Here is a 14,519-nt window from a genome sequence, read left to right on the forward strand (position 1 = left end):
GGGCTCCATGTTGCAGAGACTGTGGAGAGGCATAAGTGCAGGGCTGGGGATGTTTGGCCCTTCATTGGCTACGATTTCCCATCATACCATAGGCCATGTTGGTTGGGGCTGATGGGAGTTGGGAGTCCAACAACCTCTGGAAGCTCAGGGTTCCCCAGCCTTCTGCTGTCACTCCCGGCGGCTCAGTCCCCTTCCAAGTGGCCATGAATAGTGTGAGCCTATGTCGCAGGGCTCTTTCTCAAACCCATGATTTGAACAAGGCAAATGGATGATAGAAAAGATTCAGCACAGTCTTCATCTGAGGTTGCTCTCATTGATCAACAAGCAACTGGAACTTTTTTTAAAAAAAAAATCTGGCTGGGAAAACCTGTTCCCTCCTCTACAGCTTGTGCTACGATCCTTATTAACTCTAAAATTGTTTGGTTTTTTTGTGCAAGGTGGGGGGGAACAAGAACATTGTTTTTTGTAAACCTGCAGAATGTATTTTGTATAGTTAGGTTTTTACTTCTATCTTCCTTAGGAACGGCTAAGGGAGCTGGGCATGTTTAGCCTGGAGAAGAGGAGGTTAAGGGGTGATATGATAGCCATGTTCAAATATATAAAAGGATGTCACATAGAGGAGGGAGAAAGGTTGTTTTCTGCTGCTCCAGAGAAGCGGACACGGAGCAATGGATCCAAACTACAAGAAAGAAGATTCCACCTAAACATTAGGAAGAACTTCCTGACAGTAAGAGCTGTTCGCCAGTGGAATTTGCTGCCAAGGAGTGTGGTGGAGTCTCCTTCTTTGGAGGTCTTTAAGCAGAGGCTTGACAACCATATGTCAGGAGTGCTCTGATGGTGTTTCCTGCTTGGCAGGGGGTTGGACTCGATGGCCCTTGTGGTCTCTTCCAACTCTATGATTCTATGATTCAGTACATTGTATTCTTATTTTATTGCTATGGCTAGTGGCTGATGCAAATAAAAGGTTCCTCTGATTCTGATTCAAAATGGTTTTTTAAAAGCACACACAGAGAGACCAAAGTCCTAAGAAAAAAAAAATCTTTAATTTTCACTTTATGGAAATACATTCCCCGCCCCCCATATTCTCATTTCCATGATACAAAAATGTTAAATATCAAACCAAGTTTATGAAACCTACCAAAGCAGATCTGTTGTTTCGTATTTTAAACTAAGGCTGGTTAATGTCGCAGGTTTCCATTTGTACAACCCACAAAGTTAAGGGGAAAAGGGAGCAGGAAAAGGATGACCCCCCCTCCCACCTCTATATAACACTCAAATACTTCCCAAATGAAAGGTGAGGTTGAGGAAAATAGTGGGGCCCCCCCCCTAAAAAAAAAGACAAGACAAAGGATGTTAATTTAAGGGGCTGGGGGAGGAAAAGGGGTGGGTGGGGGTACAGATCCTAGAAAGAGAGGAATGAAAGGGAGTCAAGTGGCTGAAAGCATTTTGTTACTGGCCAAGTTGCAACAACAGGTGAAAATCTGGACCAAAGACAACTTGCGTATAAACCGCCCCCCGCCCCCCCCTTGATGGAGCAGCGGAGCAAAGTTACAACACACACAGGTTCTTCTTTTTGCGAATTTCACAGGGTACATGCCGTTTAAAGGTGATCAATACCAAACACTCAGTCTTCTAACATTTACGACGAGCAAAAAGTAAGATTTCAGGTTAAGCAACAAAACCGACGTGTTACACGCACACATGTACAAAGGTGGGGGAGTGGCGGCAGCGATGATTGTTCCGTAGGGTTTTCTTTAATTAAAAAAATTTAAACTGATTGCTGAGAGACATCTTGCTTTTTATTCGTGTATATTATATAAACGCCCCCCCCCCACTTCGTTTTAAAATAAAGGGCAGCCCGACCGAGGTGCGAGGGGCTGCAGATTCGTCTGCTTCGCGCTGGTGTCGTAGCCGGATGCTACCACGTGTCTGGAACGTCGAAAAGTTGGGTGGGCTGGGCCTGGAGGTCTTCTGGAGGAAAGCACATGACGCAGTGGTTATGGAGAGCATCCTAACAGCTGGGATAGCTGAGCTGGCAAGAGCACGAGATTCTTAATCTCATGGTTGTCAAGTTCGAGTCCTGAGTTGGGCAAAAGATTCCTGTACTGCTGGGAGTTGGACTAGATCAGCCTTTCTCAACCTGTGGGTCCCCAGATGTTGTTGAACTACAACTCCCAGCACCCCTAGCTAGCAAGACCAGAGAAGAAGAAGAAGAGAAGAGTTTGGATTTGATATCCCGCTTTATCACTACCCGAAGGAGTCTCAAAGCGGCTAACATTCTCCTTTTCCCTTCCTCCCCCACAACAAACACTCTGTGAAGTGAGTGGGGTTGAGAGACTTCAGAGAAGTGTGACTAGCCCAAGGTCACCCAGCAGCTGCATGTGGAGGAGCGGGAAAGCGAACCTGGTTCACCAGATTACGAGTCCACCGCTCTTAACCACTACACCATGCTGGCCCAGGGATGATGGGAGTTGTAGTCCAACAACATCTGGGGACCCACAGGTTGAGAACCGCTGGTCTAGATGATCCTCATGGTCCCTTCCAATGGCAATTCTATGGTCTCGTGTGTCAAAGCGGAAGAGCAGACTCTGCTCATGCCTGGGCAGGGATCCCGAGTAAGGACCAAGGCCAGGGAGCTCATGGACCCTCAGAAGGCTCTGCCAAGTCTTCGTGTTATAAGATAACAAGTGGCACCTCGGTTTTTGAACGTAATCCGTTCCGGAAGACCGTTCGACTTCTGAAACGTTTGAAAACCAAGGTGCAAAGGGCGGTTTGCAAATTTAACTGGGAAAATTGAGAAAAACTCAGGGGAAGCCGTTCGAAAACGGAAGCATTTACTTCCGGGTTTACGGTGTCCGGGTTCCGAAATGTTTGTCAACAGAGACGTTTGAAAACCAAGGTGCCACTGTATTTGTTTTAGTGCTTACATTGCAAGCTGCTTTGGGAGTCTTGGCGAGCAGGTGATATATAGACCCAATCAATCAATCAATCTTTAAATAAATAAATAAATAAATAAATAAAGCTGGGTCTCAAACAACGTAATTTGGAAGGGTGTCAGGGCCGCATTTAGCCACAAAGCGGCACAGTGACGTTACGGACCGAGGTTGGCTGTGGCTGTCATGGCCGCTGCCCTTTGGGTGTAAAAATGAGTCTTATAGTCAAGGGCGACTTGGGGCACGCAGGGCAGCTATGCAGAGCTTCCGTAACTAAAAGCAGCCTTTCCAAACCTGCTGCCCTCCTGGTATTTGGGCTACAACTCCCAGCAAATGGCTGAGTGGGACTGGTAGAGCAGAAGACAGGGAGGCCAACAGGAGGTGGCGCTAGAGCCAACAATAGGCAGAACCACCGAATCCTAGTTTGGTCTCCGTCATCCTCCCTGCAGAGTCATACAGGAGGCAACCCTGAGACTAAGGAGGAGGAGGGTGGTTGTAAGTAGTAAGAAGGCAGGCTTGGCTTTGCCAGTTTGACAGGCCTGGAGGGAAGGAAAACACACCAGTGTTGGAATTGCTTCTCAGCCTGCGACAGCATTCAAGAACTTAGTGTGTGGGGATGACTGCTCAAATAACTGAGGAGCTGTAGTTTCAAGCACTAATACAACCACTTGGTCCAGAAATGACTGGCAGAATCCGAGAGCAGGGAGAAGAGTCGGTGAAAGAAGATTGGAAGAAATTTAAAGACTATTTACAGAAATATTGTAAAATTAATGAATCTTAGAAGGATGTTGGATAGAAACTAAGTGGTTTCCAGCTGTAATGCTTTAAGAGATATGAAAAAAGGTTTACAAATGGGTAAAAGCTTAATGGTAAGAATTTGCTGAACTAACAAACTGAACTGGAATACAAAAAAGGGAGGTACGAGGAGGTCCGGGGAAATAAGTGTAAGGAAGATACGCTATGGAAAATTAATGTGTTTTTAACTGTTTTTATTTTGTATGTTTCTTTTTATTTTTCATTTCTTTGTTATACCTTAATAAGGGTTTTTTTTTTTATTCTTCTTGCTGTATTTTGTATTTTTTTGTATTTTTATTTTTTGTTTTTGTGTAATTCTTGTATTCTTTGAAATTTTAATAAGTATCATTTAAAAAAATAATAATAATACAACCACTTGGTCATTAGCGTTTTTAAAGCGGTGTACATAGAAATAAACCACACGGAAAATAAAACCGTTAAAACTCATCATAAAACAGTTATTCCAAACACTACCTGGAGTAAGGAAGTCATTATCATGTGCCTGAAGCTCAGAGCCCATCTAATCTCGGTCAGGCAAGGGTCACTATGGTGAATGCATGGCTTCTAGTCAATATGAGCTGCACATCTGAGCCATGGGAGACTGTCCCAATATCTTAGTGACCAGGCAGGGATATAAGGGATCAGCTGGCTCCAACTTGCTAAGGGCCTTGTCAATAAATACAGGAACCTGAACCTGGCCTCGTAATATCTGGCCACCAAGCTTGTAAACTCCTGGGTTATGTGCTGGCAATATCCTGTTCCCATCAATAGTCTAGTTCCAGCATTTTGTAGCAGCTGGAGCTTCCGGATGTGGTGCAACGGTAGCCTCACATGGAGCAGAGTGCAATAATCGAGACGTTTACAAGCCCTTCGGGACAAAGAGGCCTGCTATTCAGTCACATGTGGACAGCTTGAATTATTCTCCCATTTAATTGCAGTTTGCTTGTGCATAATGAGAAGCACAAAGGTGTCCTAGGTGACTGCTGGAGATGTGGAGAAAAATCAGGCACTTTCTACCATATGTGGTGGCAATGCAAGAAAATTGAGGTGTTTTGGGAGGACATCCATTTAGAATTACAAAAACTGTTAAAAATCTTTTTCAATAAAAAACCAGAAGCTTACCTTCTGGGAATTACGGATTTGAACTTCCCTTAAAAAATAAAGGACATCTTTTTATATGCTACAGTGGCAGCAAGAGTCCTAATTGCTGCAATTTGGAAATCTGATAAACTTCCATCTATGCAGGAATGGATTCAAAGATTGATTGAATATGCGGAACTAGACAGTTTCTCTGAAAAAATAAAGAACAAACCAAAACAAGTGTTTGTATCTAAATGGAAAGTCTTTAAAATATATTTGAAAAAGAATTATAGTAGCTTAAATTCTGTCGCAGCATTTGATTAACTTCAGTAGTAGCTTCAAGAATGATGTGAGACCTAAGATAAATTAAGATGCAGTTAAAAAAAAAGAGAGAAGCAGCTTGGCAGTGCTGAGTTGTGAGCAGAAGTGCTGGAGGGCTGACACAAGATACCAGCATCACTGCTCAAAAAATCATCGAATCGGAGAGCTGGAAGGGACCACGAGGGTCATTTAGTCCAACCCCCTGCAATGCAGGAATCTTTCGCCTAACCTGGGGCTCGAACCCACGACCCTCGTGCTCTACCAACTGAGCTACCCAGCTGCCACAAATCAAACCTTTGCCAAGTAGAATCCTGCTGTACCCTAACCCTGTTTTGTGTTAACTAACACTGGCCTAGTCTGACACTAGAATTAAGTAAAGGTAACTTGTGCCTTTACTTTAACAATAAAGCTGGACCATAAAGAAGGCTGATCACCAAAGAATTGATGCTTTTGAATTATGGTGCTGGAGGAGACTCTTGAGAGTCCCATGGACTGCAAGAAGATCGAACCTATCCATTCTGAAGGAAATCAGCCCTGAGTGCTCACTGGAAGGACAGATCCTGAAGCTGAGGCGCCAATACTTTGGCCACCTCATGAGAAGAGAAGACTCCCTGGAAAAGACCCTGATGTTGGGAAAGGTGGAGGGCACAAGGAGAAGGGGACGATAGAGGATGAGATGGTTGGACAGTGTTCTCAAAGCTACCAGCATGAGTTTGACTAAACTGCGGGAGGCAATGGGAGATAGGAGTGCCTGGCGTGCTCTGGTCCATGGGGTCACGAAGAGTCGGACACGACTCAACAACAACAAAAAACTTGTGCCTTTGCTAAATTACTGATGCTGGCTTATTGTAGCGGCCGGCCACAAATGCAGAGCTGTCAAATGCTGCGGCAGACTAAGAAGCAGCTCTAGCACCAGTGTGTTTTTTTTCCCCCCCATCCAGCCCTACCAAACCGGCAGAGCCAAACTCACCCCACAAGCACCACCCACTAAACCTAAATCCATGCAGAGCTCAATCAAGCTCTCTGTGGCACCAGACTTGCTGATTTATCAACACACCTACGTATTCCACTTACCTGCTGGGGCATGTTCCCTTTTGGCTTTCTTGAACTTCTTGGCTTTTTTCTTCCCCTCTTCCAAGGGCTCCGCAAAGGAGTCTGGGACATCCTCCTGCATTTCGCTCTCTTCCACGTCGTCGCAGCCACTCTCCTCTTGAATGGGGCTCATGCTTCTCTTCCCCACGGTGCTGGTAGCTGAAAAACTGGGGAGGGAAAGAAAAGAGGACATTCTCAGGTTCTCATGCAGAAGTCTGCTTTTGCCGCCTCCTCCCCCAACACCCAAATCCCTTTTCCTTCTGTTTTGTTATATATATATATAATTAAATTTTCTGTTTTACAATTTAAAATACTCATTTTACATCCTTAAAATACCGACTTATTTCCCTTCTTCTCTTTCCATTTTGCATTTTACATACCATAAATCCCTGCATATTTTACAAAAACGATACCATTCAGTATTCCATTATACCAAAAGTTATTTACACTGTTGAATTTATCTGAATGCTGCCAGCGTTTTCAGCTATACACAATTATTTCCCATATATTCAATAGATGTTTTCCAGTCTTCTTTAAACGTATGTTTAAAACTGTAACATGGTTCCTTATATTTTCCATTGATTTCAGTTTGGGTGGTCCCCCCGCCCCCGTAAAGTACAGCAATTCCCTTTTAGGTGCCCACTGTCTATCCATATTAACTCTCTTAAGTGTAATAGCCTTGACAGGAGATAGCAGTTTTCCTTTCCAGCAGATTTTTATATTTCTCCCTAAATCCTTTTTCCTTACATGTCATGTAAGGACATATTTCTAAGCCATTCTGGGAGCCCTTTCAGATGAAGAATGGGATGAAAATGTTTAAAATAAAATCAGTGATTCTTGCACAGAATTACCAATTGAACAAGATGGGATGAAGTCAATGCACTGGCTCTGAGGATTTTTCTCTCCCTACAATCAAGCTTTGTGAAATAAATAAAACAGGAGAATGTTCACATGACCTTTGTTCCAAAACAGCCACGCTGGTTGCTGGTTCATTCAAAGGCTTTGTTCAAGGTGCTCACATTAAGTGTTTAAAGCCTTAAATGGCTCAGGTCTCGGATATCTGAAAGGTTGCATCCTTCCCTACAGGCCGTCTTGGGTATCAAGACTAGCAAAGGGGGACCTCTTGGTAGTTCTGACACCCCTGGAATTTTGGGAGGTGGCAGCTCAGGATAGAACATTCCTCTGCGGGGAATCTGCAGAAACCCCGCCCCTGCAGAGGTGTGTCAAGCCTCTTCATTGGACAGCTTCCACTGAGTGCTGAAGACACACCCCTTTATCCTTACAGCTATACAGTGGTACCTCGGGTTAAGAATTTAATTCGTTCCGCTGTGGCCCAGCAGGAACATGAGTTGTTGGATTTGACGAATGAACCTGGAAAAAGCCAGATTTGGAGAGACAGAGTTTTGTTTGGCTTGGAGATGGGGAGCTGGATAGACCCCCCTATGCAGGGATGTTTTGACCTTTCAAGTCTGGCTTTGGGCCGGGAGGAGTTCGGAGTTGTAGGGGCCCTTAACTTTGGAGGGACCTTGAAACATGCTTTTAAATACCATATGGAGTTCAGTGTTGACTATGGAAAAGGGGCTGATCTGTCAAGAAGGGACAAAAATATCGACAAGCTGGAGTCTCCACGAGTGAAAGGAGCAGAAGACAAAGTAAAGTACAGGTATAAATATGAAGAAGACCTGCGGAAGGGACATGGAAGAGATTTAAGGGCCTCGGACATAAGGTTGCCAGGTTGATGAACTAGATGGATGGGATAGAAAGGACTGACAAAACCAGAGACCAGGAGGAAGAGACGTTGGATGAAGATTGGAAGAAAGTTTTAAAAACTTATTTAGGAAAGTTTTGTAAAATTAATGAGTATTAGAAAAATGTTGGAACGAAATTATTTGGCTTTAGCAGAAATGTTAAAAAGAATTATGTAAGAATATGTTATGGTTATGAGAAATTGGTATAAATAAGATTTAAGTTTTAAGTTTTAGGGTTTCTTATGGTAAGATAAGGTTAAAATAGATTAAGGTAATTTAATGACAGAATATTATGAAAGATGGAAAGGATTTGCTGAGATAATTAACAACTAGAATACAAAAAAGGGAGGTGTGAGGAGGTCGATGAAATAAGGTAATGACAGTTAAGGATTTGGGAATACTGGATCTGTTTTTAAACTTTTTTGTTTATTTTTGCTTTTTGATTTTGATGTATTATGTGTTTTGCTTTTTGACTTTGATTTTTATCGATTTGTATTGTTTAATTGTTACTTGTTTTTTCCTTCTTTTTTTCCTTTGTTTCTTTGCAATCTTAAAATTCTCAATAAATATCATTAAAAAAAAATATATTAATTCGTTCCGGAGGTCTGTTCTTAACCTGAAACTGTTCTTAACCTGAAGCACCACTTTCGCTAATGGGGCCTCCCACTGCCACCACACAATTTCTGTTCTCATCCTGAAGCAAAGTTCTTAACCCGAGGTAATATTTCTGGGTTAGCGGAGTCTGTAACCTGAAGCGTATGTACCCTGAAGCGTATGTAACCTGAGGTACCACTGTAATAATAATAATAATAATAATAATAATAATAATAATAATAATAGTAATAAATTTCTACCCTGCCCATCTGGCTGGGTTTCCCCAGCCACTCTGGGCAGCTATCAACAGAACATTAAAAACAGAATAAAACTTCAAACATTAAAAACTTCCCTAAACAGGGCTGCCTTCAGATGTCTTCTAAAAGTCAGATAGTTGTTTATTTCCTTGACATCTGATGGGAGGGCACCACCACCGAGAAGGCCCTCTGCCTGGTTCCCGGTAACCTCATTTCTCGCAGGGAGGGAACCGCCAGAAGGCCCTCAGCGCCGGACATCAGCTTAGGCATTTTGCTTCGGGGAACCCGCCTCTCTTGCTCCACATGAAACGGTTTGACCCGTTTTATAACTGCAACGGCTGTATCTGTTTTTATAACATTGTTGTAATCTGCCCTGGGACCTTATCATAGAATGGATCATCTAAGTGAAACCACAGGAGAATCTCAGCTAAAGAGCCCATGATAGATGGCCATCTATCCTCCAAAATCCTCCAAAGAAGGAGAACTCGCCACCTCCGGGGGGAATCAAACAGCTCTTACTGCCAGAAAGCTCTCCCTGCTGCTTAGTCGGAATCTCCTTTCTTGTAACTTGAAAGCCACGGGTTCGAGTCCTACCCTCCATGCCAAAGGGCGGGTGTGAATCTTACAAATGGGAATACCTAGGTATCTTCGAAATGCATGGAAAAGTGATTCACTCTCACCTGTCTTTTAAAGGCGCAGGCAGTGAAAAAAGTGCCTCTTGATGATTGAAGAATGGAGGATGAAGTTAATGGACTATGCAGAACTAGATAAACTAACAGGAAGGATTCGAAACCGGCGCAACCAGAAATTCACGGAAGACTGGAGTAAATTTACGGATTATTTAAAAAGTATTTGTGAAGATCAGATGACGTTTGTAGGTTTGCAAGAAGTTTTCTGAGGAGTATTATTGGAAGTATTGCAAAAATGGATAAGGGGAAGGATGATTTGTTAAGAGATGTAAAGGCAATATAAACTTAAGAAATGCATAAGAAGTAGTTAAAATGGTGGATCATCAGAGGTGTTGATGGAAGTCTAAAAAGATTGTATAAGTGATAAGTTTTGTGGTACATTTTATAATTTATATGTTAAAATCAATAAATATATATATATATATATATATAAAAGAAAAAAGTGCCTCTCACCTGTTCGGGTTGTAGTACCGGTTTTGAAGCACGTATGGAGCGGCCTGTGTTTTCAGCCGCTTTCCCTCCATCTCCTTCCAACCATCTTCCGTCCATTTCCTCTTGCCCTGCCTCTTCTCCTCGTGCTTCTTCTCCACGTATTCTGCGTAGGTCTGGATTCTGTAGCTTTCGGCGTACTTGCTGGTGTTTACGGCTGCAGGATGCAACGGGACAGCTAGTTAACACCGAAGCAAACTGGAGCCAGGAGAAATCGCTATTCGCCAGCCACATTCTATTTACAGCCGTACCTTGGAAGTCGAACGGAATCCGTTCTAGAAGTCCGTTCGACTTCCAAAACCAAATCGCGGCTTCTGATTGGCTGCAGGAAGCTCCAGCAGCCAATCAGAAGCCATGTAAGCCCCGTCGGACATTCAGGGTCCAAAAGAATGTTTGCATACTGGAACAATCACTTCCGGGTTTGTGGCATTCGGGAGCCAAAACGTCTGAGTTCCAGGGCGTTCAACAACCAAGGTACAACTGTATTTAGATTGTTTCTATACCATTTTACAGGCATGGGGGGGAGGGCAAAGGAGGAAATCTCTTAAGAGGTTTACAGCACCTCTGGAAACATTAGAAAGGCAACACTGCATAATATCTGACTACAGAGGCCCCTTCTCCCAAATATAAGCACCGAAAGAAGGAAGTCGGAACAGGATATTGCAAAGGCGCATCAAATAATAAATAAATCCAACATTCAAAGAAGCAAAATGAGCAGCAAAACAAAGCAGCCTTTTAAATGCTGGGAGCATTACGAAGTAAAAAATCAGGTACAAAAATGCCACATTAGAGGAGGGATGGGGAACCTCAGGATCTGGGGCCAAATGCATCCCTCCAGGGTGCTGGGAACTGTAGCTCAGTGAGGGTGTCTCCTAACAAACCCCCAGCATTCCATAACCAACCCTGGATCGCTCATTGCTGTTTCTAGCACTGACGTCCGCCAGGCTGAAAGGTCTTATTTAAGCGAATTTACTTTTCCTTAACTACAAAAAAGCAATGCAAATCGTGCTATATAGTCTACTGCAGAGCTTACCAAGCTTTGTGTTGTGACATATTAGTGTTTCGGCTAAAGTGTGTAGTTGTGTGAACGCTCCCAGGTCTGGAAGGGGGTTAGTTTAACCTTGCTAGCAAAACTGAATTGCTGTGTCACGAAATGGTGCAAAACTGAATTACTATGTCGCGAAATGATGTGTGTCTAGAAAGTGTGTCACCAACTTGGAAAGCTCTGGTTTATTCAGTTCTGCTCAGATGGAACAACCCCCAGCCCTGTAGCCTAAAGACTATGAGTCTTTTTCTCAATCTGCAGGGAGCGTTTGTGAGAACCCACACCCTTTAAAAATATTTCTTTGTAGCCAACCTTTTCCTTGATTTTCCTCCAGGTCTTGTGCAACCCAATGTATTACCTGGAAACAGAGTTGCCCTCATCGATTCCTGCGTTTTGAATCTTTGGCTAATGACGACACATTTTCAGTTTGCACAGAGTTTTCCACCCCTTTCCACAATAAATCTATGATTTCTTAACAGCTGTGCTAATGTCTTAAGACTTATACCACATCCCACGCCGTATGATTAAAGCACATTTATTCCACTTTGTGGATTCATGGCTTCTTCTTCTTCCCCAGCCTAGAATCCTGGGAACTGCCATCTATTACTATATTTATATTTATATTGTTGTTTTTGTTGTTATAATGCTCTTCATCTGAGGACCACTGGGTGGCTTACGATAGAAAAGCAAAAATATGTAACATAATAACAAACAAAAACAATACCCCCCCCCCAATTTAAAATCCCTATAAATCTTTGGCGCAGGGGAGCTGTGACTCTTTAAGTGGAATCTGAGTGCTTTAGAATTATTGAATTGTAGAGTTGTGAGGGACCCCAGGGAACATCCAGTCCACCCCCTGCAGTGCAGGAATCTTTTGTCCAACACAGGACTCGAACCCACAGACCTGAGATTAAGAGTCTCGTGCTCTAACCGACCGAGCTATCCCAATCGCCTTCTAAATCCGGCCCACGGACCGTCTGGGAATCAGCATGTTTTTACAGGAGTAGAATGTGTGCTTTTATTTAAAATGCATCTCTGGGTTACTTATGGGGCATAGGAATTTGTTCATTTTTCTTCTTCAAAATATAGTACGGCCCCCCACAAGGTCTGAGAGGCAGTGGACCCCCTGCTGAAAAAGTTTGCTGACCCCTGCTATAATTTGTGTTTTGTATGCCTGCTGCTATCTGTTAACCTTATGCAAATAAAGCCTTACTTCTTCTTCATCCACTGGTGTGCTTATTGGCTCCAAATCTGGAGAACCTTGCCCTTGGCAGAACACAGTTGAAGTGGGAATCTAAGGCCTGCTCTGAATCACGCTGGGTGGGCACAGAGCCCGGGAGACCGAAGATGGCAGCTCCCTCCATTTCTTCCCTAGGGGTGGGAGGAGACCAGCAGCACCTCCTGTCCATGAAAAGGTGGCTGTAGAAGAGGCATGGAGGCGGCAGATCTAGGCTCCAAGGAGTGCGCTGCAGCTGCTGCCACCACCGTGGCAGAAATAGCGGGTGATGCGCACCTTGGATCTGCTGCCCCGTGGATCCTGCCGCCCGAAGTGGTCACCTCGCCTTGCCTCACAGGTGGGCCGGCCCTGGCGGATGCGACCCTAATATTCTGAGGACTGGCTGTGCTGACTGGGGCTCCACTCCCCACTCCTGATTCAACCTGTGTGTGTGCATCCAAAATTTTAAAATTCTAGTAACATTTTGGCTAGCAACTTCCTCCCTCCCTAGGTTAGCAGGAGGTCTGACGGAACAAGTTGGGACGCATTTTCCAAAGTTTCTGGAAAAATAGACAGGAAAAACACAACTCATCAATGTTTTGCTTCTGGTGTGTGTGTGTGTGTGTGTGTGTGTGTGTGTTGGGGGGCTTTTCCTTACAGACTGGTGGCTCCTGAAATGTGGCGGTTCCTTCTTTTGCCTTGCTGGTTTCTTGCAACATCCCAAAGAAGAAAACCTTTCTGTGGGTGTTCCCTCTCTCACGCACGCACACACGCACTCCCGGAGGTTTCGCCCTCGCAACCCTGCAGCTTCCCTTCAAGTCCCAGCAGCTTTGCAAACCTGCTGCCTTTCATCTCCCTGCCAAGCTCGGGCGCAAAGCCAGCCACCTCTTAGGGCTGAGTCAGCAAAACCCCTTGGCTGCCAGCTGATGCCCCTTGGCTGTTTCCAGTCCGACTGCTTAGAGGAAAGTGTTGCACGGCTGTCCCGTCCCCCCTGCCCCCCCCAAAGTGTTGTAGGTGGATGAGCTGCTGCTGGAGAGTGACTTCCACGCGCCAAGATGTTCAGCTCCATGCAGCCAACGCTTAAGAGCTGTATCCAACACTAGGCCTACTCAAGAGCAGGCCCACTGAAATGAAATGAAATGAAATGAAGAAGAAGAAGAAGAAGAAGAGGAGGAGGAGGAGGAAGAAGAAGAAGAAGAATCCCCCACCAATCTGGCTGGCTTGCTCCAGCCACTCTGGGCAGTTTCCTACACATACAAAAACATAACAGGTATACATATAAGAAGAAGAAGAAGGAGAAGAAGCAGCAGAATGCTGCGGTCCTCAGGCTGAGAAGGGTGCCCTACCCCTTTTTTTAAGTGCACTGCATGTTTTAAAATGCGATCATTGCCTTTTAAATTACGCCTCCCCTGCGATGCTCTGGAGATGGGACAAGGCAAAAATCTAAGCTGGCGGACATTCACGGCTGACATTCTCAAACAGGCCTTTTACCGTCCTGTTTTTCCAGATGACACTTTGGAGATTAGCTTTTACGATATGTTGTGCATCACTTCCAAGCTACAGCGGCGGCAGAAAATGCACCTCCTTCCCTACGGTGCCCGTGGGACTAACAAAAATAAAAACAAACCGCTCTGAATTATTAACTGAAACACATCAGAACCCAAGATGCTGACAGATAACCGGAGCACAGGAAAACAGCAGATGAGCAAGAGTCTCAGTGCAGGGTATTTGTGAACTACACAAGCCCAAGGGCTGTTCCCCTCCCTTCCTCAAACCACCTGAATAATAATAATAATAATAATAATAATAAATTTTATTTATACCCTGCCCTTCCTGGTTCAAAAACCAGGCTCAGGGCGGCTAACAACAAATTTAAAACACTTAATTGTAAAAGCAGCATAAAATACAGTATGAAAAATATGAATAACAATAAAAATCAAAAATCAATTTAGGGGAAATAAGCATGTTTTCTCCCTTTTCCCAACCTGCTCGAAGGATTTTGCTCCCACCAAAAGCTATTCCTTTTCACACTATCTCGTCTTCGCCTTTAGACAAATGCTCAGCAGTATCCCACGGGAGACATTAAATCACTGCAGAGGGCATTCTGGAACTTCCTTAAAAGATAGCAGCTAAGCCACAGATGTCATAATGAAAAGTTGCCATTTTCAGCCACCCGGCAAGCCTTGCATTCCAATATTGGGCTGGTTGGAGTGGGCAAGTCAGGCAGGTGGTTAAAACAGGCTCTCCGCATCAGCTCCGA

General features: G+C 44.1%; 1 protein-coding gene and 1 long non-coding RNA gene across 2 annotated transcripts in view; one reads left to right on the forward strand and one right to left on the reverse strand.

Annotated features, from left to right (window-relative positions):
• The window catches only part of LOC308463116, a 29,822-nt gene extending 28,848 nt beyond the window's left edge, over positions 1 to 974 (forward strand). Inside the window, exon 5 of the long non-coding RNA XR_013979448.1 lies at positions 521 to 974. This is a non-coding gene — a long non-coding RNA (uncharacterized lncRNA). The remainder of the gene's footprint in view (positions 1 to 520) is intronic.
• Positions 975 to 1,021: 47 nt separating this feature from the next.
• The window catches only part of PARN (poly(A)-specific ribonuclease), a 46,589-nt gene continuing 33,091 nt past the window's right edge, over positions 1,022 to 14,519 (reverse strand). The window contains exons 22-24 of the mRNA XM_080981066.1: positions 9,963 to 10,155; positions 6,204 to 6,388; positions 1,022 to 1,971 (exon numbers count right to left, since the gene is read on the reverse strand). Of these exons, the coding sequence (XP_080837192.1) occupies positions 1,919 to 1,971; positions 6,204 to 6,388; positions 9,963 to 10,155 (431 nt within the window). The 3' untranslated portion in view covers positions 1,022 to 1,918. The remainder of the gene's footprint in view (positions 1,972 to 6,203; positions 6,389 to 9,962; positions 10,156 to 14,519) is intronic.

This window comes from Podarcis pityusensis (genome assembly GCF_964106645.2).
Source record: "Podarcis pityusensis genome assembly, chromosome: 14".
In the NCBI taxonomy this organism is placed as follows: Eukaryota; Metazoa; Chordata; class Lepidosauria; order Squamata; family Lacertidae; genus Podarcis; species Podarcis pityusensis.